Raw genomic sequence first — 26764 nt, 5'->3', positions numbered from 1 at the left:
ATTCAACGCAACCCGGCAGACAAGACGCCGATCCAGGCGCCCGCAGCGGCCACCGGGACGAGCGCGATCGCTTCAGCACCCATGGTTGTCATCCCGGCTCCCGACGCTCGTTTGGGAGCGCCCACACGCTTCTCGGGTGAGTCCGGCGATTGCCGGGCATTCGTTACACAATGCGAGATTCATTTCGAGCTGCACTCACCTGCCTTCCCCACGGAAAGATCACGAGTGGCGTATGCCATTTCTCATCTGACCGGCGAGGCAGAAGCGTGGGCCACAGCAGAGTGGCAGAACAACTCTCCCTGCGTGGCCACATTCACCTCCTTTTCGGAAGCACTGAAACAGATCTTTCAGGAAATCATTCCGGGGCGCGAGGCTGCGCAAAGGTTGGTGAACATCCGCCAAGGGAGGAGAACGACGGCCAAATACGCCATAGAATTCCGGACGCTGGCAGCGGAGGCGGGTTGGGACGCCACCGCGCTCGGAGACGTTTTTATTCGCGGGCTGTCACGTCGGGTAAAGGACTGCCTGGCCAGCCGCGAGCTTCCCAGCGCTTTGGATGACATGATCGCGCTGGCCATACGGATCGACCGACGGCTGACGAACAGCGAACGAGAACATCACTGTGAGGAGAGAACGAGGGAACCTCACTACGTTCCCGCTGAGAGCCCACGGAGGTCGTCGAGAGGAACGAGTGGTCAGGCAAGTCAGAGAGAGACGGGCGAGACCCGTAATACAGAGGAACCCATGCAGATCGGGCGCGCACGTCTTACTGAGGAGGAAAGACGGAGGCGACGCGCCCAGCAACTGTGTATGTACTGTGGGCAGGGGGGACACTACGCAGCAAGGTGTCCAGTAAAAGGCCAGGCTCATCTCTAGAGCGGCGGATAGCGATGAGCCGAACCATTCTCGGCGGGGCCGCCGCAAGATCGTTACCCACCGTGACCTTATCTTCAAGTACCCGTTCTCTCCAGCTGGCGGTGCTAATCGACTCCGGAGCAGACGCCAGCCTGATGGACGCAGGGTTGGTGGAGCGCTTGGGCATTCAGACAGCCCCCCTAGCGTCGCCAGTGGAAACGGAGGCACTGGACGGTCGCAGACTATGGAGGGTTACACATCACACCGTCCCTGTTCCCATGATGTTTGCTGATGGTCATTTGGAAAAAATCACGTTTTTAGTGGTGGAATCCTGCTATCATCCTGTGGTTTTAGGGCACACTTGGCTGAGGCGGCACAACCCCACACTCGACTGGAGGAGTGGAGAGGTACGGGAATGGAGTGAGGATTGTCGGACCTCCTGCTTCCAGTCCACGCTCGAACCAGCAGACCCACAGAAGGCAACGGAGCAGGAGGGAGGGGAGGAGATTGACCTCAAGGACGTCCCAGGGTGCTATCACGACCTACGAACAGTTTTTTGTAAGGTCAGGGCCACATCCCTACCACCACACAGGAAGCATGACTGTGCAATTAACTTAAGGCCCGGCACGGCACCACCCAAGGGAAGGCTGTTCCACTTGTCCCCAAAGGAGCGAACGGCCATGAAAGAGTATTTGGACACAGCACTAGCCTCAGGGATCATACGGCCGTCATCGTCGCCCGCGGGAGCAGGTTTCTTCTTCGTGGGAAAGAAAGACGGTTCGCTTAGGCCATGCATCGACTACAGAGGGCTTAATGACATCACGATACGGGATTCCTACCCCTTACCTCTACTTTCCTCGGCCTTCGAACTTCTCTCCGGTGCCACGTGTTTCACGAAATTGGACCTTCGCAATGCGTACCATCTGGTGCGCATTCGCGAGGGTGATGAGTGGAAGACGGCTTTCAACACGCCCAACGGGCACTTCGAGTACCTGGTTATGCCGTTCGGGCTCACCAATGCACCGGCGGTGTTCCAGGCCTTTGTCAATGACATTCTCGGGCCCATGATTAATGATTTTGTTTTTGTTTACTTAGATGATATCCTCATCTTCTCACGCTCCAAGGAGGAGCACATCTCACATGTCCGTCAGGTGCTCAAGAGACTGTTGGAGCACAGGTTGTTTGTTAAGGCGGAGAAATGTGAGTTTCATGTGGACACCGTAGCCTTCCTAGGGTTCATTGTGTCAAAGGGGCGGATCCAGATGGATCCGTCCAAGACTCGAGCGGTAGAAGAATGGCCAGTTCCCCAGTGCCGCAGGGATGTCCAACGGTTCCTGGGGTTCGCTAACTTCTACCGCAAATTCATACGGCGTTTTAGCAATATTGCGGCACCGCTGCATAAATTAACCTCTGTTAAGTCTCCGTTTCTATGGACTCCAGACGCAGACGCCGCCTTCCAGCAGCTCAAGGAAAGCTTCGTCTCAGCTCCGGTGCTACGGATGCCGGACCCCGCAGGTCAGTTTGTTGTGGAGGTGGACGCCTCCAACACGGGCGTGGGAGCCGTACTCTCGCAGCGAGACCCAACCGGAGGTAGGCTTCACCCATGCGCGTTTATGTCTAAGAAGCTGTCGCCGGCCGAGCGCAACTATAGCATTGGGGACCGAGAGTTGCTAGCCATTAAAGTGGCCCTAGAGGAGTGGAGGCATTGGTTGGAGGGGGCGGAGCAGCCGTTCCTCGTATACACAGATCACAAGAACTTGGAATACCTGAAGTCGGCTCGTCGGCTAAACTCACGTCAGGCCCGGTGGGCTCTGTTTTTTAGTAGATTCAACTTTCACCTGTCTTACAGACCTGGATCCAAAAACACCAAGCCCGACGTGCTATCCAGACTCCACGACTCCCTAGAGGAGACCACGGAACCCGAGACCATATTGCCGGCAGAGTGTCTGGTAGGGGCGGTCTCTTGGGCGGTGGAGCGCCACGTCAGGGAAGCAGCACGAGACCTACCAGTTCCCCCGGCTTGCCCTCCGAATCGACTATTTGTTCCACCGGACCTTCGGGGAGAAGTAATTCACTGGGCTCACGCATCCTCGGTCAGTGGCCACCCAGGAGCTCCGCGAACCTCCTTCAGGGTGGGGGAGAGGTTCTGGTGGCCATCCATGAAGCGGGACGTACGGGAGTACGTCGCCGCCTGTCCTACCTGCGCTATGAGTAAGTCGCCTCACCAGCCCCCAGCTGGGCTGCTCCATCCCCTGCCCGTTCCGTGCAGACCTTGGTCGCACGTGGCTCTGGACTTTGTAACCGGTCTGCCACCGTCACAGGGAAAGACGGTGGTCATGACGGTGGTAGATCGGTTTTCGAGATTAGTGCACTTTATTCCACTTCCCAAGTTACCTTCGGCAAAGCAGACGGCGCAGGTGATGCTGGAGAACGTCTTCAGGCTCCACGGGTTCCCCAGGGACATCGTCTCCGACCGAGGGCCCCAGTTTGTCTCCCGCTTCTGGAGGGAGTTCTGCTCGTTAGTGGGAGCTGAGGCCAGTTTATCCTCTGGCTATCACCCAGAGTCCAACGGGCAAACGGAACGAGCCAACCAACAGCTGGAAGTGGGCCTGCGCCTCCTAGCATCCCGAAACCCAGGATCATGGTCCCAGAAGCTGGTCTGGGTAGAATTCGCACACAACACCTTGCCCTGCACTTCCACCGGCTTAACCCCATTTCAGTGTGCATATGGTTTTCAGCCGCCGCTGTTTCCGGCTCTGGAGCAGGAGGTCCACGTTCCTTCGGCCCACGCCTTGGTCCGGAGGTGCCGGCAGACATGGTTACGAGCCAGGAAAACCATGCTATTAGCCCAGGCGCGCTACAAGGCAACGGCCGATCGCAGGAGAACTCCAGGCCCTGTCTATGAGGTCGGAGACCAGGTCTGGCTCTCGACCCGGGACCTACGGTTGCAGGGACAGCCGCGTAAGTTGGCACCCAAATACATAGGTCCATACACCATAGCAAGGATTATTAACCCTGTGTCGGTGAGACTTTCTCTGCCCAGAAGTCTAAGAGTCCACCCGACTTTCCATGTGAGTCGTCTCAAGCCGTTCCGGTCCTGCCCAATGGTCCCTCCACACCAACCGCCTCCACCACCTCGGGTCGTGGAGGGGGCTCCGGCTTACACGGTGCAAGAACTCCTGGACTGCAGACGAAGGGGAAGAGGACTCCAGTATCTGGTGGATTGGGAGGGATACGGACCGGAGGAACGCTCCTGGGTCCCCTCTCGGGACATTCTGGACAAGTCCCTCATCCGGGACTTTCATGCGGCGCACCCGGAGGCCCCTTCCCCGGGAGGAGCACGACGCCTCTACCAGGCCGCGACCGAGGGGTCGGAACCCGGTCCCTCCTCCTGAGTCCTCCCTCCGCCCGCCCTGGTCGAGAGGGGGGGGGGGTGGTTCTAATGGGCGTCGTGGAAGACGCCGTAGGGAGGGGGGTACTGTCAGATCTCCAGTTTCACTTCCTGTTTTAGTTTAGCAGTTTCCGGTTTGTCACATCACTCTGCCTGCGCTAACTTTACTTCCGGTTCTTATTCACGCACCTGTACCCTATTCATCATCACTCCCCAGGACATTTAAGCACCACCTGTGACAGTTGTTATTCGCCAGATCGTTGATTCATTGTTCTCACGTTCCAGCATTTGTCTAGTTCAGCTTACCCTGTTATCGACCCTGTTACGTTTTTGACCATTGCTTCTCGTCTGATCCTGACCACTCTCGTAAGTCACTCTGTTACTGAACTCTGCTCGTTTCTGGACCTGTCTACGCCCGCCGATTCTGTTCCTGTGATCTGAGCCCTTTCTGGTTTTGACTCCCGCCTGTCCTCGGACCCGATTTTGCCTAAGCCCTATGGTGTTGCTACTCCGTGAATGACCTGGACCGTTTTGTGACCTGGATTCTGTCATTAAAGACTTTCTTAACTATATCCACTGTCTACCGAGTCATCGCTGTGCATGTGGGTCCGATCCTTGCCGAAATCTGACAAATGTATAGAATAGAATAGAATAGAATAGAATAGAATAGAATAGAATAGAATAGAATAGAATAGAATAGAATAGAATAGAATAGAATAGAATAGAATGCCTTTATTAGTCCCACAGCGGGGAAATTCCCATCAGCAGCCAGCTTGACCGGCGCTAGTCCTACAGTGTAAGCAATTGCAGTACAAACAATAAAAAACACACGCACATACAGTGGCACACAGTTCAAGTGGAAACCTTGCTAAAATTTTTCTTGGGTTCATCAGGACAGATAGATAAGGTCTGAGAGCAGACAGTGAGACTGTAAGGTGGGGTGGGAGGGGGTGTATCTACATCAGTGTAGTGATCGCCTCTTGTGGGACCATGGGTCACCCGTGACATCTCCTCAAGCCTGTCAGACAAGGCTGTCACCATAGTAACCAAGTGTTCAGTCTTTCTGCAGATGTTATCCCTCAGTCTCTTGTTTTCTTCCGAACGGGCCGAGATCTTATTAGTCAGTCCTGCAATCCGGGCATCCGAATGAGCTGAGATGTTACTGATCAGTTCCTCCATCCGGGTCATCCTCTGATGCAAATCATCCGAACGAGCTGAGATGTTAATTGTCAGTCCTTCAATCCGGGCCATCCTCTGGTGTAATTCCGTCAGCCGAGTAACCATGGCCCTGTCGGCGTCTGTAGCTCCACGGCCAGTGGACTCGCCAATAATCCGGACGCAGATTTTCCAATCTTTCCAATCTTCCGATAAAGCAGGGCTTTAAGTGCTACGACTGTATGTGTTAAAAAGGTGTGTCCAACTGACAAATTATTTGATTTTTTTCTTGATTCCTCAGATTCCACCAATGATGTGACCGTGTTTATTCATGTCTTTACTGTTCAGTGCACTGTATCCATCTAGTCCTGTTAATGAAGAGTCACATGCTGTGTTTTCAGGGATCCTTATGTGGTCCAGCCACTGCTTTAGGCAAAGATAAAAATCTTTGCATAGTTACACAAATCATCCCAGACTGGAGTCTGTATGAGACAGGCTGTTTCTTTCTTATGGAAACAGACAGATTCACCACATCAGACATGGTCTAGTAACACAGGCTGGAAAACTGACTACTTATTCACTAGATCATACTGCATCGTTATGATGCTACTTCCTCTCAGTCATCAATGCAGTATTGCTATACTGTTACAGTATTTGAGACCATGCCTGACTGTGCATGTTACTGCACACTAGGGGCAGCGCTGTGCATAAACCTGAACAAGTAAACACGTCATGTGGTACCTGTGTGTACACAAAATTGGTGCCGTCTGTGGCCTGCACCGTCAGGTTGTAGAAGGACCGCTGCTCTGCATCCAGAGGTCTGGCGATGATGATGGTGCCCACAGCCTTTTCCACGTCGAACACACTGTCACTGTTTCCACCTGCTCCACAGGGAGAAGTGGGACATGGGGGGGCACAGTATCAGTCACACACATACGGTTGGAAATCACACTGATAATGGTGATGGTGAAGCCTGGATGGTAGAGATGAGGTGGGGACAAAGGGAGGGTGGTGCTAATTGGTTATAGCCCAACTATCATCCACCCACCCAAAAACATACACACAAAGTCAGAAGCACACAGTCACACAAACACCAGGAAGCAGGAGCCGCAGACGTGCAGACAACCAGACAAACCCTGTGTGTGTGTCGAGCGTGCGTGTGTGCGTGCGTGCGTGCCTGTGTACGATGGACTGATAGACATGCCAGCAATGTGGGCTATTGCGACATCTGTCCCCTGGGTTTTTGCTCTGGGGCTGTGTGGCTACTCCTATTCTCTCTGTTGCATTTTATAGTACTTGAAATTAACTATTTATATGTTAAAATGTTTTACTGACTTTGGTTGAGCAATATTTAGGGTCTTTTCATCTGATGTTCTCTGCATGGACACTATGTAGCTATGCTGCTTCCTGTGTAGCTCTGACTCAGCCCACTGGAGAGACATGTTGTGTTTGTGTTGAATCTTTGAGCACAGAGGCTCCAGCTTTTCTACTCATCCATTCAAACCTATAATCTAGGAGAGTCTTCACTGCACTCAGTCATTCTCAAGTCTGCTATATAAGCTCCTCATTACATTTCCTTCCTGTGTCCTTTTTTGTAGTAGCTGATACTGAAGTAATGCTTTGTGGGAGTGTAGGGTGCCATGTGCCATGCTTTGCTACTTCTTCGAGCCATTAGTCCTGGTAATGGATCAGTGTCTGATAGCCCGAAGATTTCTGTGCATTTGCAGGCCGGCCTTATGTGACATGAAGGCATACATTAGCTCCATAAGGAATGTGTGTACAGTGCCGCTAACAGCAGCTTATTATGCAGTTCTGTCACCGAGGTTACCCGAGGGTGGTTGACGCATGTGATAGCTTTTACCTCACATTTCTCCCTTCAACGAACCTTGGCTACAGTGCAGCCCATTAATGTGAACACGCACATGCACGCGCACACATACAGGATGAGTATGTGTTTGGCTTACTCCACTCATTAAACCAACTCAAAGCACATAGGAGTGGATGACGAGGACCAGTAGAGAATAGTATTGGAAGTTGGAAGCGAGATACCTTCTGAGGAACAGTTCCTGCCACAAGTGCTCTGTTGAATATAGAACATCTCACGGAAAGACCTGGGACCTTCCAGGCATGAAGCGTTGAAGAGAGAGAGGAGAGAAAAGGTAAGACAGGAGGGATAGACAGTCTTGCAGACCAGAGGACAGAGGGAAGAGATGGGTGTGGTGTGATATGAAGGTGGTGAGGAGCAGGACACGGACGAACATGGCTACCGATGAGGTGAGCTAACCAATCACTCTGACATTCTAGCTTTTCCACAGAACTTGTTTGATGTGATTTATTGGTCCGCGATTTGGTCATGATTTTTATTACTCCTAGAGCCTGTCAGTCCTGAGTTGCATAACTTGTAATGAGTAAAATGACACCTCATTGAGCACAGTCAGTTGTTGCTAGGCAGACATATGCCCCCCCCCACACACACACATGCCCTCTAGTGGACATATGTGATATATTTGGACATGCTGGACAATAGCTGTCCGCTGTTTATATTTATTCAGAAAGGTATACTGTAAATAACCATTATTTAAATATAATGATAGATTTCATTTCATGCTATTTTTTTCTGCTGCAATGGTGGAATAACATTAGACATGCACACCAGTCATCTGATAACCTCATCTGACTGTCTGACTGCATTAGAATAGTTATAACTTTGTCCTGCTTCACTCCATCAAAACCATTTTGCTTTTTGCTGAGTTAATGTTTACTAATTGTGCTATGAACATATGGAGGCCAGACGTTGCTGAGGCATCTATTCACAGAGATATTAATCCTGAAAGTGCATTTTCTTCAGACAGAACTAAAGAATTTTACTTTTTTATGATTCAAAAAGATTGCATCAGTAACACTTACACTGATGTTTACACCTTATATCCCAGCACATAAGTGTCCCCTATATTATGACATTATCTGCATTTAACTAGACCTTGGGGTTGCAGAGATACATTTATTTCAATGTAGATGTACCAGTTTTCCAGAAGACCCCACAAACAGGCATGGGGCCCATAGGGCCATACTTTAAAGGGCCAACACGTTAGAAGCATCTCCTAATATACATGTAATGCGTTGCAATGATTCTGGCATCAAAAGTAAACAGCAGAATTTTCACCTTCCCGACAGCTTGAGCTTACAAACTAAATTATAGAAACACTGTAAAAAGTAGAATGCATTGGTTAAATTCAATTAGACTGTACAGGTACCTTATTAAGTGACGTCTGCCACAATATATCACTTCAGCAATCAAAGACACATGTGGCCATTGTCCAGCCAGAAATCATGTAGGAGAAGTACTGCATGCCAGTCAGGCTCAGTCTCCAAATAATATAATATACCACATATTTAGATAATGTGTAATTAAATACTGACAGTTAAATGAGTGCTAATGGGTTTGTGTTAGAAAAACTATTCAACTCATACTGGCTTTATTCTTAGTCTTCTGTTGATAATGTTTTTTTACATATACTTTTAATATTCTGATAATGTTGTCTAGTTAAACACAGAGATGTTTGTAACCACTGATTAACGTCTATGAGACACAAAGAGACAGACAGACACAGACTGGAGAGGTAGACAGAGGACAGATGAACAGTGCTACGGAGCCAGAAGGTATCTCCAGCTGGATAAACACCGTTACTGCTCAGTGATAAAAGGAAGGATGAATGGTGCATTGTGGGAACTGTAGTCCTTCTTGTCCATGTACTGTAGTTTGGTCTGACCTGGGCCGCACAGTGCATCGATGCTGTCAGTGCACATGTGCGACTAAATAGTGTTACAAACCAATAGAATTAAAACCCATAGCAACGAATATTTAAATTATTAAATTACTTTCACCACACCACAATCAGCACTACCCATAATGCGTGAAACTGAGCTTAGTGCACTGGGCGTGACATAATCTGGTTAAGCCTTTCAAGTGGGTGAAAGTGAACTTTGACGGATCAAAGAGGTTTAAGTGTGCTATGTTGGGCATTCCCCACTTAGGAGAATGTCACACTGGCTTTAAGATCTGACAGAATGTTCTTATATGGAGCAGCCAGCGCCTCCTCTAAGCACAGACTGTGAAAGCAGCTGAAAAATTTACAAGCAATTCATATAAATACAACCAAGCATCTTAAAGTGATAGGAGCAAAAAAACTCATGTAATCGTGTTGCCCTGAAGTCTTCGTTCATTGTCATACCAAACAGACTTGGCAGCTGGACAAGCTGTCGCCATGGTGATGAATGGGCAGAGTTTAACAGACCATTTAGCGTGGCCACAGTACCTGAGCTTCCCCTCAAACACGCGCCAACACTGTCAGCCCCAACGCATGCCAACACTGTCAGCCCCAACACAGACCATGCAGAGAACCTGGGCCACCCCAGGGGGAAGTTTACCTGTGATGTCAAACCACAAGGGGGCGGAGTTCTGTTGCATGGACACCACGCCCACAATCTCAGCCACCTTGTCACTTTCCATGATGGTGAAATTGTAGAAGGGCTCATCAAAGAGCAGCGGCACCATGGGGGGAGGAGGCAGACGGATCCAATCGATATGAAGTCGAGCTGTGGATGACTTCTGAGGACGCCCGTTGTCTGTGGCTTTGATCTGGAGAGACAACACAAAATCAGCAAATAGCAATGGCCAGTTGAAACAATGATGTAGTGATCGACGAGAAACTGCATACAGTCAGGATGTCGTAGCTCCCAGCGGTGAAGGCCTTGCGAGACGATACTACTGCAGTCTTGGGGTCAATGAAGAACTTCCCGTCCTCGTTGCCGTCCACGATGCTGTAGGACAGGTCGCTGTTAGGCCCGTCGTCACGATCGTAGGCAAATACACGGTATATGGGCTCGCTCTTCTTCCGCCGCTCTCTTTCTGGGAGCTTGACCTGGTAGACCTTCTCAGGAAACGTGGGTTTGTTGTCGTTCTCATCCAGCACCTGGACCAGCACCCACACCGTACTCTGCCGGGGACTGGGACCACCATCAGACACCACTACCTGCGGGGATTCAGTGGAAAACAGCTCTGTCACCAGCTAATATGGTGACGCATCTGCTTGAACAAAAAAATCATTAAGTTATGGAGAAGCTGAGTTACAGGCTTTTTTCTGACCCATTACAGAGTTAGGATACAATAGGTGGCGACCCTCTTAATCATGTAAACCGCCATAATTCTCTATAGAAAAAGACGACGACACAGAGCTCAAGAGAACAATAATATTGTTCAGTTCTTTCAGTAGTGGAGTCCAGCACATTTGTTTGTTCCCGAACCTGACCCTAAAGCTGGAGAGGGGCTGCTTTATTCATGACACTTCGACTGGGGCCAGATGTGTCTCAATAGTAATGTTGCACTTCATTTGATTTATATAATTTGCAAAGCAACCTCGGTTGAAACGCTATACTACAGTATATAACGCTATGCTACAGCTTGAATAACACTTACCTGGAAAACTCTGGTTAAAAGAAAGGACATTCCCTTATTAGTCCGACAGTTGGGAAATTTGGTCTCTGCATCTGACCCATCCCCCTTGGGAGCGCAGTGAGCATCACATGAGCAGCTCTCGGGGAGCTAGTGCAAAGTGTCTCTGTCAAGGACATGCGAAGGCGGGGGATCAACCTACGGACTTTTGCCTTCCGAGGCCAATGCTCTACCGACTTAGCTACCAGACCGCTGGGGGAGTAGTGAGCTGCAATACACAACGGCGCTCAGGGAGCTTGTGTGAAGTGTCTCGCTCAAAGACACACCTGATGCCGAGGCAGGGACCATGGACCTTTGCCTTTCAAGGCTGTCTTGCTTGTGCTGCTGCTCTGACATAATTTTATTTTAAAAATTGTTTTAAGTAATCACTGCATGACGTACCTGGAAACAAACATAGCATTGGTTCAAATTATACATTGACCTAACATATTTTTACTGCTTTTAGTTATGACTGATATATTCAATATTATGAGTCAATTGGGTCCATTTTAGGAGCCATGAACTACTATATGATCTTTCTTGATAAATCTTACAGTAATATGTCTCTGTACAGTAACTCAAGTTGTTACATGTATCTAGTTTAGGCTAGTGAGCTGGTTCTGGGGATTCCTGGGGTAAAGAATCTTGTCATCTCTTCATGCGTGGATTAAGGCAGAGTTTCCTGATGGATCAAACACTTGGAAACACTGGATTTAGACCACCTGTGGAATAACTCATTTACCATTTGAGTAGAAATGTGTTTTTTGCCTGTGCAATACTCATTAAGAATCTTTTTAAGAATTTTTTATTTTTATTTATATTCGCACACGCTTCTTTCTAACGGTTGGTTCAACTTCATAGCTTACCATATTAGAAAGAGAAGAACATGTAATTTCAATACTATGTTTTCCTGAATAAAAGTGTTTTTCCCTTATAAAAACAGAGTTCAGTGAAATGTGTATTAGTCAGACCCAACTTTATTGTCAAACAGAAAATGCTGTTATCTTCACACTCCAATCAGCAATGTATAGGTTACTGAGTTAATTAAGGAGTCTGGGGGTTTGAGGACAGACGCTTTTGCAGTGCCTTGCAGATTGAAGTAGGGTAAACAGACCATGTCCCGGGTAGGTGATAAACTTGGTTATGTTGGAGATTTGTTTCTGCAGCAGGACAGGTGTAGTTGTAGACAGATGACCAGGGAGATGTGGTGATCCTTGTTCTCATCACTATTTGGAAGACTTTAAGTGAAAGCAGTCCTCTACCAGATGGAGTCTGCGGCACATGCAAGAACACCTCATCAAAAAAGGAACTGCAATCATAATTGTAGATTAGTGAAATGTTCAGCATGTCTTATGTAGATCACAATCTTCTCTAATGTAACAATACACACTACAGTTTGGAAACGAAAACAGTTAGCAAACATGTTAGAATTTGACATGACATAACCCCATATTACAAGTCGATTTAGGCTGTGACAAATAATGGGGTAATAAGAGACATAGCTGTGTTTATCTGCAATTTCTTATTGTAGTGATCACCCAGTTGTCACCCAGTGCAAATGACTAATGCCGCGCTAACAGCTAATGCAACACAAATACGAGCAGCAGTCAGTGGAGTTGCCTTATATCACACCATTACACCTGGGTGGAAACTTCTGGCCTTCAACAGTAACTGCAACATGGCAGTAGCACAGTTAGTTATCTTTGAAGCTGATTACGGTGAGCTAATGGTGCGCTAATGGCTATAGACAATACAGGAGCAAAGCTATGTGCCACACAATTCCAGATAGAGACTTACTCGGGTGGTTTAGGTGACATTTCTCTGGTTGTAGCATGCCACTAGCGTTCCCCGCACATGTGTGTGATTACAGCAATCGACAGCAGCACAAAAGCAAACCAAAACAGGTGGAACGCTCTATGGCTGTAGTCGTAAACATACCACTAGCTTTTAGGTTGCCTCACGTGGGTTAGATCATTTTAAACCGACAAAATAACATATTAAGACATCATATAAGTATCAAGTATGTACTTACTGCAGCGAGTTGATGACGGACTGCAGGAATAGATCATTTCTTTAACAAAGGCCGGGAAGCAAACCTCTCATTGTAGCACTGTCATTTTCAAGCAGTTCGAGGTGAAATTAGTGCACATACATACAAACAATGAGGAAGTGTCGCCAGCATTAGTCCTTTAAAATAAATAAATAAACAAATAAACTCACACAGTGCTCACGTGTTGATCCGTCAGTAGATCATTAAAAGAAGTAGAATACGTTTTGGTGTGGGTTAAACCACCCAAGAACAGAGCAGGTTTTATTGGAGGACTTGGGGGCTGTCAAGTTTGTCTTTTCACGGTATGAGACGCGGATAATGGTGGAAGTCCTGAATTGGTTCTGTATTATCTCTGGGGTGGTGGTTCAGGTTTTGCTGGGAGGAGTCCCCCCATCATGTAACGTCGCATTGGGAGGAGGTTTCAAAATCTGACTTGCTTTGATCTCATTGGAGAGAATCACAAAAAAAAGAGCAAATGCACTTCTACCATGCTCAGTATGTCTAAAAAGTGGATTTTGCATGATCGGTTACCTGAAACTGAATGTTTGTGCATTAGATGCCGCTAAATGTTACTAGTTGTCATGCGAGACATTTTCACCATAACTGATGGCAACAGATGCTACTGTAGCAGGTTTAGGTCGGAAGTTTGGAATTACTCCAAATAAATCAAGAACATTGTTTCATTCATTAAAGGGTGAAGTTGCAGTTGTGTCCATTTAAAGGTGCATCAAAATCAGCTTGTACAGACAGTGACACAACAAGCGCCGTCATTAGTGAACTGCGTGAGTCTCAATTGACCTCCAGCCAGGGTGAAGCAGTGCAGAGACAGGTTTCCATTATGGCTTAATAGGGAGCAATGCACAAACACCATGGCCAGACCAGCTCTATTACTAAGCTAAACGTCACAGAGTCAGGACCATGAGAGCTGATTCATTCTCATCTAAGTCCTGGCAGACTCTAGGTTGGAGCATGTTTATTGGCTTAACACGCAGTACTGTCAACTGCGTTCCAGACATTAGTCATAATGGGCAGTAAGCAGCTAACCTGCTGTAGCACACATGGTGATGATAGACTGTTTTCATCATCCACTAAAGCCAGAACGAGAAGCTGTCATCACCACACAGCGACCCCTTCCTGTTCTGGGTGCAGACAAAGCCAGGGGTGGGACCAGCTCCTCTCTGACTCAGTGCCTTTCACTTCAGCACATTACAAACACCTGAGACATGACTGTGTTGTATCCATATTCACTGTTTAATGGGATATGGAAGAAGGTCTCTGTTCTGGTTTAAAATAGACGTGAGTGTGATGTTCCGTTCATCTGGGGACGATCGAGATTAACTGTCTAAAGCAACATGCTCACCTCTAAAACATGTTCTATCTGTTGTTCACGGTCCAGCTTCCTGGAGGTTGTGGTGATCACACCTACGAGACAAAGGGGCAGAGAAACAATCAGACCAGGTTAAACCCGTGCACATTGCTGTCAGTGGGATGAAGACACAAGGCCCACTGCTTCTGATTGCAACATACGTCTGGATTAATGCACACTCTGGTGATTATTAAGAGAAACAGGTTCCTGGTTTGAGTTGAGTTGAAAGCAGCAGACAGAAACAAGCAACAACGATGGTAAAACAACAGCTCAAATATTTGGCTAATTCAGTGGCTAATGAAGCCCGAAAGCTTCAGCTTCAAGGCTTTCCACACTCCACACTTTACAGCTGTTACTGTCATTGAGGTCTTTCAGAGCCAAACTGATTGTCCTTCTTTATTGTTTAAAAAAGTTTAGATTAGATTAGATAAACCTTTATTAGTCCCACAGCGGGGAAATTTCCATCAGCAGTCAGCTTGACCGGCGCTAGTCCGACAGTGGAAGCAAGTTACAATAAAAACAATAAACACACGATCATACAGTGGCACACAGTACAAGTGGAAACCTTGGAACTTTTTCTTGGCTTCATCAGGACAGATAGATAAGGTCAGAGAGCAGACAGTGAGACTGTAAGGTGTGTGGGGGGGTGTATCTGCATCAGTGTAGTGAAGTGTTGTTTATGGAAGTATGACGGAGGCCGACCAAGATGTTTACAGGTCAGTCCAACAGTTGTCCTTGAAGGGAAACACAATAAGGGAAAGAAGATAGATATAGGCACAGCTGGTGAGCTAGATTGGACCCGGGAAGGGAGGGGTGAGGGAGAAGGGACAGAGTAATACACAGCCAATTCTAATACATTTTAACAATCTACGACTAATTTGTCTAGATCAATACTCCAATCGGTCAGAACTCAGGGCTTCATCACCTCTTGTGGGACCATGGGTCACCCGTGACATCTCCTCAAGCCTGTCAGACAAGGCTTTCACCATAGTAACCAAGTGTTCAGTCTGTCTGCAGATGTTATCCATCTGTCTCTTGTCTTCTTTCGAACGGGCCAAGATCTTATTAGTCAGTCCCTCAATCCGAGCCGTCCTCTGGTATAATTCCATCCGCCGAGTAACCATAGCCCCCATCGGCGTTTGTAGCTCCATGGCCGGTGGACACGCCAACGAGCCGGCCACAAATTTTCCAATCTTCCCAATCTTCTAATAAAGTTCAATGCGCTGAGTGACAGGTTGATTAGCTCCATGTTCAAAAATGTTATTCCAGAATAGCAGATCAGGGTGCTCAGAAAAAGACAGGACAAGGACATTGCAAGCAAAAGTAGAGTGGGAAAAAACACGTCTGCACTCCTCAAGAGGCGGAAGTAGTAGTAGTAAAAGCCTTTTCCAGTGTCTTAACCAAAGGAAGGTAAAGAATGACTCTGACCTCTTCAAAACAAAAGCTTTCATTGTGAAGAACCTGACAGGAGGGATGGAAACAAATGCAGGGAAATGAGAAAACAAAAAGAGATGTGCAACATGATGTTTGGTCCACATCAACCCACAAAATCTGTGATGCCTTTCTTCCAAGGCTCTGATGCAGTCACTGATACACAGATGTAATGTTGCTCATTTGAGAGAAGCTGTAGGATTCACTGCACAGCAGACATGGATCAGAGCCGCCTCACATCTCTGATGGTGTGCTTTATTGCTGGGTCTGTGCTGTAGTAGCCACTCAGGCTGACATGCTGACAAGCTTCTGCTAGTGCCACATTATCAGCTATAGCAAACTAATTACAAACTTAATAACTAGCTATGGTATGATTAGGTAGTTTCTTCATTTCAATCATTAGACTTGCACATGTTTCAACAGTTGTCTGTTCAAAACTGTGGAAACTGGTATGTTGAAGTATCAAGAGGCAAACGACAAAAGACACAAAAAGAGGTGACGTGCGCCGGTGAACTAAGGTCAGTGATTCATCAGAGAGCTAGGATCCGGTGGCGTCCTTCTCAACTGACTCTAAACTGATAAAATCACATCAGTGTGAGACCCGTTGCTCAAGACTCAGTTCTGTCTGTTCACACTGGGCTCATCCTTTAAGCACTTGATGCTGCTGCTTTATGATGACATGCTCATTTGGTGACACTTAGTTCATCTGTAGCAGCTCCTCCTGTCCTGCTGGTGTGTACCAGAATCTGGCTCCAGCAGCTGAGAACTTACTTCCTGTTGTAGCATTGATTGGGCTTGGGACTAATACATTTGACCACCAGGCTGGAAGATACAAGCCTTGAAAGCCCACTGTTAGCACCTGTCTCTAGTCATCCCTACAGGGTCCTTTGATGAGCCACAGGTCATCTCTCACTCATTTGATCCGCTGTTCAATTACACTGTGACGTGTGGTGAGGTTCATGGCTGGTAAGTCCTCCAGAGTCAGATTTTACAATTATAATGTTTATTCAATATGCAGATGTAACTGGCCACATTTTATCATTCCTTTCTCACCCAAAGGAACATATTTGCTCATTTCTTTTACAAGTTATCCCTTGGCAAAACATAGTACATACAAGTATACACTTGTTTTAAACTACATGTTAGAAGGAAAAATTAACCTTTAAGTTTACTTTTATGCACATATATACTAATATATACCAACCTAAAGTATATTTAACTGATCAAGTATGCTTAGTTTCTACTTACAAGTATTAAAAAGTGTTTTTCATTTAGATTTGTAGTTGCACTTGATAAGGTGAATGAGTTATGGGTTAACTGAATGTAAAAATGTAAAATTAAATTCTTTCATAAATACCTGAATTCTTGCAATTTTCTGGCAATTCCCTCCAACATATATTATGTAGCTATTTGTGTTGGGACATACTTTGTTCCATGAAAATACTTACTTAATACTATACTTTGTGTGCCTAAATGTAAGGAGGCATTTAGGCATAAATACCCAACCCTGGAGCCGGGGTTGGGGCTGCTCTTGGGTGCCTGGTGGCCGGGCCGATTCCCACAGGACCAGGCCAGGCACAGCTTGAAGGACTGACATGGGACAATCCACATGTACCCACTACCCGCAGGAGGAGTCATAGGGGGCTGGTGTAAAGCTGATTAGGCAGTAGTTGAAGGCAGGAGTCTCGGCTACCGAATCTCTGGACAGCCAATCTTGCTATTGGGATATGGAATGTTACATCACTGGGGGGAGCCTGACTTATTGTCTCTTACTTATTGTCATTATGAAGGATATATATGTTCAATGTTTCAATCCTGTTAGTAACAGGAACATGTTGCACTTTGCTGACGCCGCTTGTGCAAGTAAAACAAAGTCTTGTCTTGTTGTGCTTTGTTGTCTTTGTCTCTTAAAATTGTGTAGAACATGTGGCTATTTTAGACCCAACAGACTAAACCACCGGATGGCTGCCTCTCTTCATAAAAAGGGGGACAGGAGAGTGTGTTCCAGCTATAGGGGATCTCACTTCTCAGCCTCCCAGGGAAAATCTTGCCAGGGTACTGGAGAGGAGAAATTGGCCTGATAGTCGAACCTCAGATACAGGAGTAACAATGTGGTTTTCGACCTGGCCGTGGCGGGGAACGTTGGACCACCTCTATACCCTCACCAGGGTGCTCGAGGGTTTGTGGGAGTCTACATGTTCTGATTGCTAAGGGCTGTCCGGTCTCTTGTACAACTGGAGCATCGGCAGGGCTACGCTTTGTCACCGGTTCTGTTCATTATAGTTATGGACGAAAATTCTAGACGCAGTCAGGGGACGGAGGGGATCTGGTTCGGGAACCACAGCATTGTGTCTTTGCAGGATGACATTGTCCTGTTGACTTCATCGGGCCAGGATTTCTAGTGTGCGCTGGGGTGGTTTGCAGCTAACTGCAAAGCAGCTGGGATGAAAATCAGTTCTTCCAAGTCTGAGGCTATGGTTCTCAACCAGAAAAAGCGGTTTGCTTTCTCCAGGTTGGAAGAGAGTTCCAGCCCCAAGCGGAGGAGTATCTTCGAGTCTTGTTCACAAGTGAGAGAAGGAAGGAACGTGAGATTGACAGACGGATCGGTGGGGCAGCTGTCGGTGTACCGGCCCGTAGTGGTAGAGAGGGAGCTGAGCCGAAAGGAGAAGCTCTCAATTTACCAGTCAATCTATTGGCCAAAATGGGTTTTCTTCGCAGGTCGGCTGGTCGCACTCTTAGAGATAGGGTAAGGAGCTCTGTCACCCGAGAGAAGCTCAGAGTAGAGTCGCTGCTCCTTCACATAAAGAGAAGCCAGTTGAGGTGTCTCAGGTTTGTATACCTCGTGAACGTCTCCCTGGGGAGGTGTTTCGGGCATATCCCACCACTAGGAGGTCCCGGGAAGACTCAGGACACACTGAAGGAACTATGTCTCTTGGCAGGCCTGGGAACACTTTGGGGTCCCACTAGCGGAGCTGGAGAAGGGTGTCCAGGAAGAGGGAGGTCTGGACATCTTTGCTGACCCTGCAACCCGCACTCTACCTTGAGCTACCAGCACCTATCCGAAATTTTAAAAATAGTATATTATATAATATATATAAAACATAATATATACAATTAGATAGGTCTTTATTTTATTTATTCATAAAAATACATAAGTTTCCATCATCCAGTCACACAGGCTTTAGTCAAATAATTATCTTACCTGTAACCGCCTGCTCTGGCTAATCCCTCACTCTCTGACAACACACACGTGAAGGCACACACATCCAAAAACACTTTGAGTAGACAAGGGAACCTTTGAAAAATCAAATATTTCCTTACTCTTGTTACAAAACAAAAAACCTCCTGCAGAGACCGAAGCGAGTGACAGTTTGACTGACTGCTCGTGTTTGGGAGTGAGTGAGAAATACTGAAACGAACTACATAGAGTGACTGACAGAGACAGCGGTTGTTCAGGCTCGAGCGAGAAAAGTAAAACCCAGTGTGGCTCGAGCCCCTGTCCCCACTGTGCACGTCCCTGCCTAGAGCTACATAATTAGTATGTAAATGCATATGTAAAGTGTACTAATAAAACATGTAAGTTATTAAAGGTATACTACAATAATATATAGTATAGTCCTAAGCCCAATCAGTGCTACAATAATAAACTACAGGTGTAAGTCTAATAGCCTTCATGAAGTACACTAATAGTGTAGTTGTTCAGTATAGTTAATGTAGTAGACTAGAAGTACATAATTCGTATGTGCACATTTACTTAAAGTGTACTAATAGGTTCATAAAAGTTGTCAAAAGGGGGGTGGCACTGTTGCCTCACAGCATGTTCTCCCTGTGTTCATGTGTGTTCTACCCGGGTACCCGGGTTCTGTGGCTTCCTCCCACGGTCCAAAAACATGCTTTAGGTTCATTTGTCACTCTGAATTGCCCGTATGTATGTATGTGTGTGTGTGTGTGTGTGTGTGTGTGTGTGTGTGTGTGTGTGTGTGTGTGTGTGTGTGTGTGTGTGTGTGTGTGTGTGTGTGTGTGTTTGTGTGTATGGTTGTCTGTCTGTGTGTTGTCCTGCGATAGACTGGCAACCTGTCCAGGGTGTAACCCGCTGTGGTGGAAATTTCCCATAAAGAGGCAGGTGAGAGTGTTGTCTTTTGTGTGATTTATTATAAAAGTAAAGGAAAATAAAAATAATGGGGAGCAAATAAAAAGCATGGATGTTGATCGTGCACATCAACAAACCAAAAACCAGCTGGGGAGATCAGTGCACACACCACAAAGGTGTGATGCAAAGAGCCCACGATCCTCAAGTTGCTTCTGCCTTTTAACCCCTTTCTCTGGTTTTTGGTGGAATGTCTCTCTGCAGCAATGGAATTGTTTGCGCTACTTTATCTCGCTGTGAGTGAGAATGTTTGCTTTCTCACTTCTGCATCGTCATGTCTTGTTATCCAAAGGAAGGAACACCGAGCTTCCAAGACAAGATGCATTTGCTTTAACAGCCTTGGGTCTGGTGGGGAGTCAGATAGGATGGAGTCAGAGTCCAGGTGTAAAAGACAAACATATATTATAAATTATTAGTCAGTCAAATGGAACATCAGATGTTTAGACTTGATGTACGACAGGGCGTAAGAGATTAGTTGTTTGTCTAAGAATGTTCAGTTCAGTATTGCACCTAACCAGCACATGACGACTGTGTTGGATAAGAAAAAGCACAAAGGCATAATTTTGTAATTACACCCGCCTCTCGCCCGAAGAAAGCTGGATAAGGCACCACCCACGATCCCCCATGTGAATAGGCGGTAGAAAATGAATGGATGGATGGATGGATGGATGGATGGATGGATGGATGGATGGATGGATAGATGGAAGTTGTCAAAAGTGTACTACAATAAACTACGGCTATACTAATAGCCTGCAAGTAGTACACTAATAGTTTAGTGTTTCATAGTTAGTAGCCTAGAAGTAAATAATTAGTATCCACTAACTAACACTATACATTTAAAGTGCATTTTTATGCAAGTTTTAGTACATAAAACGTGATGTGCTTGCTTACTGTTTACTGTGAACTTTGGGGACTGAACAGTGGGCCAATTTAGTTTGTGTTAATATTAATGTTAATATTATCATTAATATTTTGTTTGTGTTCAGTAAGTATTAAATGAGTACTGTAAACTCATTACTAGAAGTAGATTCAAATAAGTGTACTTACTCTGCAAAGTATAGTTTAGAAATATACTTCAGTATACTTGATCAAATAAACGTTTAGTACACATTTTTTTGCCAAGGGACCTCAATTTGATCTATACCCTCCATGTTTTATTCATAATTCATTCTCACTCTAAAGTATAAGGAGGCTCACTAAAGTTTTAAGTTGTTTTTAAAACATTCAATTCTGCTTTAATCAATTGTGCATGTGTGTCATTCTTTATGATGACAGATTAATTCATTCAAGGTCAAAATTTACTTTTGAAACATGGATGGTGACCTGCTTTATGAGTGATCGTGGGTTAATGAGTGATGGCTCAGTCACTGATGTAGCACTGGGATGTAGCAGTGCTGAGACACGCCACTACCTATTGACATCCTGGACACAGAAACAGGCTTCATCACAGGCTTTCCACCACTGCTCTAGTTCTAAAATCCAGACAGACTGAGCTCTATGACACTATGATTAGATGATAAATGATCATAAGCCTATAATGATAAGGGCAGGGCGGCACGGTGGTGCGGTGGGTAGCACTGTCGCCTCACAGCAGGAAGGTTCTGGGTTCGATTCCCGGAGGCGGCCCTGGTGCCTTTCTGTGTGGAGTTTGTACGTTCTCCCCGTGTTTGCGTGGGTTCTCTTCCTCCCACAGTCCAAAGACGTGCATTAGGTTGATTGGCTTCTCTCCATTGCCCGTAGGTGTGAGTGTGTGAGTGAGTGGTTGTGTGTCTATGTGTTGCCCTGCGATGGACTGGCGACCCATCCAGGGTGTACCCTGCCTCTCGCCCGTAGCCAGCTGGGATAGGCTCCAGCACCCCCGTGACCCCGCACTAGGGAGTAAGCGGTTCAGAAAATGGATGGATGGATGGATGGATGATAAGGGCATAATCAGACTGACAAAGGGCATAAACAAAATGAAAACATGTAAATCAAAGAGTTCTCCGCTTTATGGATCATCTGCAGCCCCTCATCAATGTTTCATGAGGAGAACATAAAATATTCAACATCCGCCATCAAGACAGAGAAAGGCTGACACATGAGCTGTAAAACAAAGCAGGAAGAAGCTAAGAGAGAAACAAGAGGGAAGCAGTGTTTGAGAAACAAGATGACAACATAACACTCACAGCGAGGCACCTCCACTAAAGAAACGATAAATATAGTTACAGCCAATTACCCCCCTCCCCCGCTCCACAAGCTCCTCTGCAGAACACTGAGTGTGGGACAAGGTGCAAACGGGGACGAGGAGACGATGCTGCAGCTGCTGTTGTTTGACCCAGCATACTTTTCCTCTTCCTCCTCATGCTACTACAGCCAATACGTTTCCCTCAAACACTCATGCATACGTTACTGTTCAATGTATTATTTTGTCGTATTGTTTTTGTTGGTTGTTTGGACATTTTAATGTTCTGTCGTTTCATTTTTGGGTTATCCACCTCGCTTTGGGCTGTACTCACATTTCCTGGCTCAGATCACCATGGTAACTGAGGGTGGATCACCATGGTAACCAGAGTACTGTAGATCACCATGGCAACCTACGTATGCAGCTCAGCAAACTTGTTTTACAGCAGGTTACTTTAAAGCTCAGATCAAAAACCGGCCAACTGCTCAACCAACAAGATCACTGCATAGCTTCTGGTTCCAACAGGGAGAGGTTTAAACAAACAAACCCTGTTTACCATGAATAATAGAACAGAATTCTTCTTTCATTCCTAACGTGTTAGACTCTAGAACATGTAGCCTGTGGTGATAATTGCACAAAAAAAGAAACCTTCAGTTGTCTCTTTTAGAAAAATACTCCAAACATGGTTAATTAGCTCCAGTGATCTGCGATTCATGTTTTCCCTCTCTGTTGCTTTGAATACAAAATTAATGCTGACATGTAGGAAACATTCAAAGATATGAGGCACGCTCATCTAAAGCCCCAGTATTATCTACAACAACTACTAGTTTCCTTAGATAAGCAGTAATTATGGCACTGCTCCTGAAAATGAAAGCAGGTACCGAGAGAGTTAGCCCCAAATGGATGAGTTATGAGCATCATAATATACCGGACCATTACTACTGAACCTAATCCAGTGGTTGTGTTAAAGCTTGTCACTGCAGAAAAGAGATAAAAGTAACATGGCAGAGACCATCAGGACACCTCCACTACAGCCAGCTTCACATACAGAACAATTAAGAGTAATGTTGGGGGAGATCACACATCTGGGTGTGTATCGGATGTAACCATATGTGGCTAGTTTTGTTGACTAGAGCAGTTGGAACAGTGTCTGACATGACCAATTCCAGTCACATTAAATCACCGACTCTCTGTTTTCCAGTCTGACAAACTCCCTCACTCACCGGTTCGGCTGTTGATGGAGAAAAAGTTCTGTGGGTTTCCGCTGACGATGCGATAACTGATCCTGTCGCCAGTAGTGGGAGGTGGGGCATCAGGGTCCTGGGCCTGAATCTGGATCACAGTGACATCTCGCAGAGAGCCCTCTGGCACGGACGCGTGGTACATGGGCTCCGACGTCAGCGGGGCGTTGTCATTAACATCTTCCACCTGGACGAACACTTCAATAGTGGCAAACTGGGGAACCACACCATGGTCGCTGGCATATACCGTCAGCCAGTAGGAGTCCTTGGTCTCACGGTCAAGAATGTCAGTGGTGTAGATGACCCCTGGTAGACAACAGCAAAACGTCTTACTGTACTGTAGTGTTATTGTAACTAGCAAGGAGAACAGTATATGAAGTCACATCACTTCTATTGAGTAAAGAAAACAACAAAGAGAGAAATCCTGATGGAACACAGGGATTTGAAAAAGCTCCTATCACCTCTGACCTTAGTGTGAGCTGCTGTCACCTCTGACCTCGGTATGAATGTAAGTATGAATAAGAGTTATTTGAATATATTGATCGCTTTAATTGCTATTGTTTATGCTACATGTACAAAGATGTAAAATCATCAGAAATCTACATTAGAAAATTTAGATGTTGACTTATTGATGCCATAAAAAAATCGTATAGTTTTGTTCTGGTTCATTTTATCAAAGAAACATCTTGCCATGCTGGCACCCAGCTTTTACAAAATGGTAGTTGAAGTTAAACAACAGCATCCATAACCCACAAGTTTGAATTCTGCCTTCATAAGCCTGCTCCAAAAACCAGGAAAAGACCCTACACTTCCATCAAGTTATAGTGTGTAAAGCACTTGCTAGAAGATTAGAAAAAATCACTCCATATATAATTCACTCTGATCAAACAGGCTTCATTAAAGGTAGACAGTCAACAAACAATATGAACAGATTAATCAACTTAATTGATTATGTCACCACCCATAAACTAGAGTCAGCCATCGTCTCCTTAGATGCAGAAAAAGCTTTCGATAGAGTAAACTGGAAGTTTCTTTTAGCCACTCTGCACAAATTCGGCATTGGGAAATCATTTTTAGAGTGGATCCAAATATTATACAGCTCAGCTAATGCCGCAGTCAGAACAAACAACCAGATCTCACCAAGTTTTAATCTGCATAGAGGGACCAGAAACTTTTTACCCCAGGTTATGACATTAAATGCATTCAAGGCCTTGTATCTGTAGTTGTAGGGATATACTCATTTTAATATGGCTATGCCATTTTTGAGAAGACCCCCTGAAAATAGACTTGGGCCCAAAAAGTTAACAGCCTGCAGCTATGAAGGTTGTGAGCTAATAGGGGGGGTCTGTCACCTCCAGCATCGTCTGACACATCATTAACACATATTCAGCCTGGCCCTCATAAACCGTGAACCCTGACAGACTCTACACTCACTGTTTACCTACTAGTGCAGGGGTGTCAAAGTGATGCCGATGAGGGCCGCTGCCCTGCTGGTTTTCCACCTCTCCCTGCCGCAGCTCCTACTGATCACCTTGACCAGGTGTGTTCAGTCAATGACAAGCTGGAAAAGCCAACTGACACACCCGATCAAGGTAATCAGCAGAGAGAGCTGGAAAACCAGCAGGGACACCGGCCCTTGAGGACCGGAGCTTGACATATGTGTACTAGTGAGTCCCACTTGGCCTCCTGCTCACAGAACAGGAGGCCAACAGAACAGAAAAGGTCTTAACAAAGTACAGTCATATATAATATAAAGAAAAGGTAATGACCTGTAAATGCACAGCTGATGCATGATGTTAGTACAGGATGATAGTGATACAGTAATTCACCACGTTTGAACACTCCTACAGCCTGATGCTGCTGCCTCCACTGTCGCAGAGCTTATCTGCTGCTGTGTTGACTGAGCTGCTTCTGATCCAAGCAACAGAACCAACCAGGATAAATTTAGTAGAACAGGTCGAGGCTACTGTATGTAATAATGGTCTGCATGTTGTATCCAGCTGCTAAATGCTACCAAATTAAAGCTTTCTTTTACTCTACTTGTTCGTGAACCCACACAACACAAATATTAATAAAAAATGTGTCACTGCTCTCACCCTGTGGGACAACTTTAATGCTCAAGGTTAACTGCAAGTAATTTGCAGCTGCCCTGTACCATGTTTGGTCTGCCTCCTGTTCATCTGTCTCTGCCTCCTTCTGGCCCCTTGGCTGCACTACAATTAATAGCCATGCTCTATGTTACAACATTGGTTTCAATAGCATGAACACTTGCTTACAAGTCTGCTTTCCAATTAGGAGCGACCAATTAACTACAGATGTCACAAGAGGGACAGATACAAAACCTACTGGAGAGCAGGGAGAGGCTGAGCCTAGAGCACAAACATTGTTATCAAAAACTAAAGAACAGAGTAAAGGTGTGTTGACTGTGCTGTATGTCATAAGATTCAGGCCACACTGTCATGTTAATACCTAATGTTTTCTTCTACTTCCAGTCAAACACTGGTATATTCACAGCATTTGGGACAAGTTTCAAGGCGTAACCAACGCAAGGAGACTATGATGTAAACAGTAAGTCCAGGCCCAGACTGCACAACAAAACCTTACAAGAAATTGTTCCATGTCTTCCACATTCCACAACATTCCACATTGTTACACAAGCAACTGTTGTATCTCTTATTATTACATCAAACAGCGGTGGTGTAGGCATATCTACAAACTTCTCTTGTAACATTAGCTGCGTTCTCCTGCTTCCATTGATCACTGTGGTTCAATTACCCGAATTTGTCAAAATTATAACAAGCTAGTTTGGTGGCTGTTGTCAACCAAGGATAACTGCTGCCACGGAAGTACTGTGTGTATAAGTAAACACTGCTTCTATTCAGACAGAGCTGAACCTGGCTGTAATCGTCCTCAGCCTTCGACCCGATTCTCCACAAGCTGCATGAAGGCTGCAGGGTGTCTGGGGAAGCAAAGTCTGAAGTGAGTCTCAGACTTAATTGGGAATTAGAAGAAGCTTAATTAAGGCAGTGATTGACATTTGCACTAAGCCATGAGAGAAGAGGACTTTTGTAATTCACTGTTATTGCTGCCTACCCCAGAGTCTACATGTCTGCAGAAGCCAATTCAGTCGATTTGCAGTGTTTCTGGTGAAAGTCCTTAAAATCCTTGTTTGTGTGTGTGATGAATTCTAAATGAGCCACCGCATAATCTCATCTGCTTTTCTGCTTCACCGTGCATTTATTATGTACATAACTGTAGCAGTGATTGAGCAATTGTGCTGAGGAGCATCACTATGCAACATTGTGTAAAAAAGGAGACACCTTCCTACTGTACATGAGTGTTTGTGATCAGATGTGACTGGGGCCTGGTTTGTTGTTGTGCAGCTTAAAGTCGCCTGGTTTACTCTTGTTTCAGTTATTTAATAGAGGGAGCCTCTTAAGTCAGAACTGAATGCTGGGATCTCACAAAAGGCCAGA

At 45.9% G+C, this 26764-nt stretch overlaps 1 protein-coding gene across 18 annotated transcripts in view; it reads right to left on the bottom strand.

Moving 5' to 3' along the window:
- The window catches only part of fat3a (FAT atypical cadherin 3a), a 188189-nt gene that overhangs the window by 89104 nt on the left and 72321 nt on the right, over nt 1-26764 (bottom strand). For 11 of the 18 annotated variants that reach the window (XR_005898501.2, XR_003787993.3, XM_029171579.3 and 8 more), the window contains 6 exons: nt 23271-23594; nt 14303-14364; nt 10120-10434; nt 9830-10040; nt 7451-7519; nt 6143-6285 (listed from right to left, as the gene is read on the bottom strand). Coding sequence is in view for 16 of the 18 variants with exons in the window: in XM_029171579.3 (XP_029027412.1) it covers nt 6143-6285; nt 7451-7519; nt 9830-10040; nt 10120-10434; nt 14303-14364; nt 23271-23594 (1124 nt within the window). In the remaining 2 variants the exon portion in view is untranslated. Of the gene's footprint in view, nt 1-6142; nt 6286-7450; nt 7520-9829; nt 10041-10119; nt 10435-11847; nt 13003-14302; nt 14365-23270; nt 23595-26764 lie in introns of those variants that run through there. The other 7 variants (XM_029171586.3, XM_029171588.3, XM_029171590.3 and 4 more) reach the window with 4 other exon arrangements.

Source organism: Betta splendens, chromosome 13 (assembly GCF_900634795.4).
Source record: "Betta splendens chromosome 13, fBetSpl5.4, whole genome shotgun sequence".
Taxonomy (NCBI): Eukaryota; Metazoa; Chordata; class Actinopteri; order Anabantiformes; family Osphronemidae; genus Betta; species Betta splendens.
This window is presented reverse-complemented; position numbering and strand designations above follow the sequence as displayed.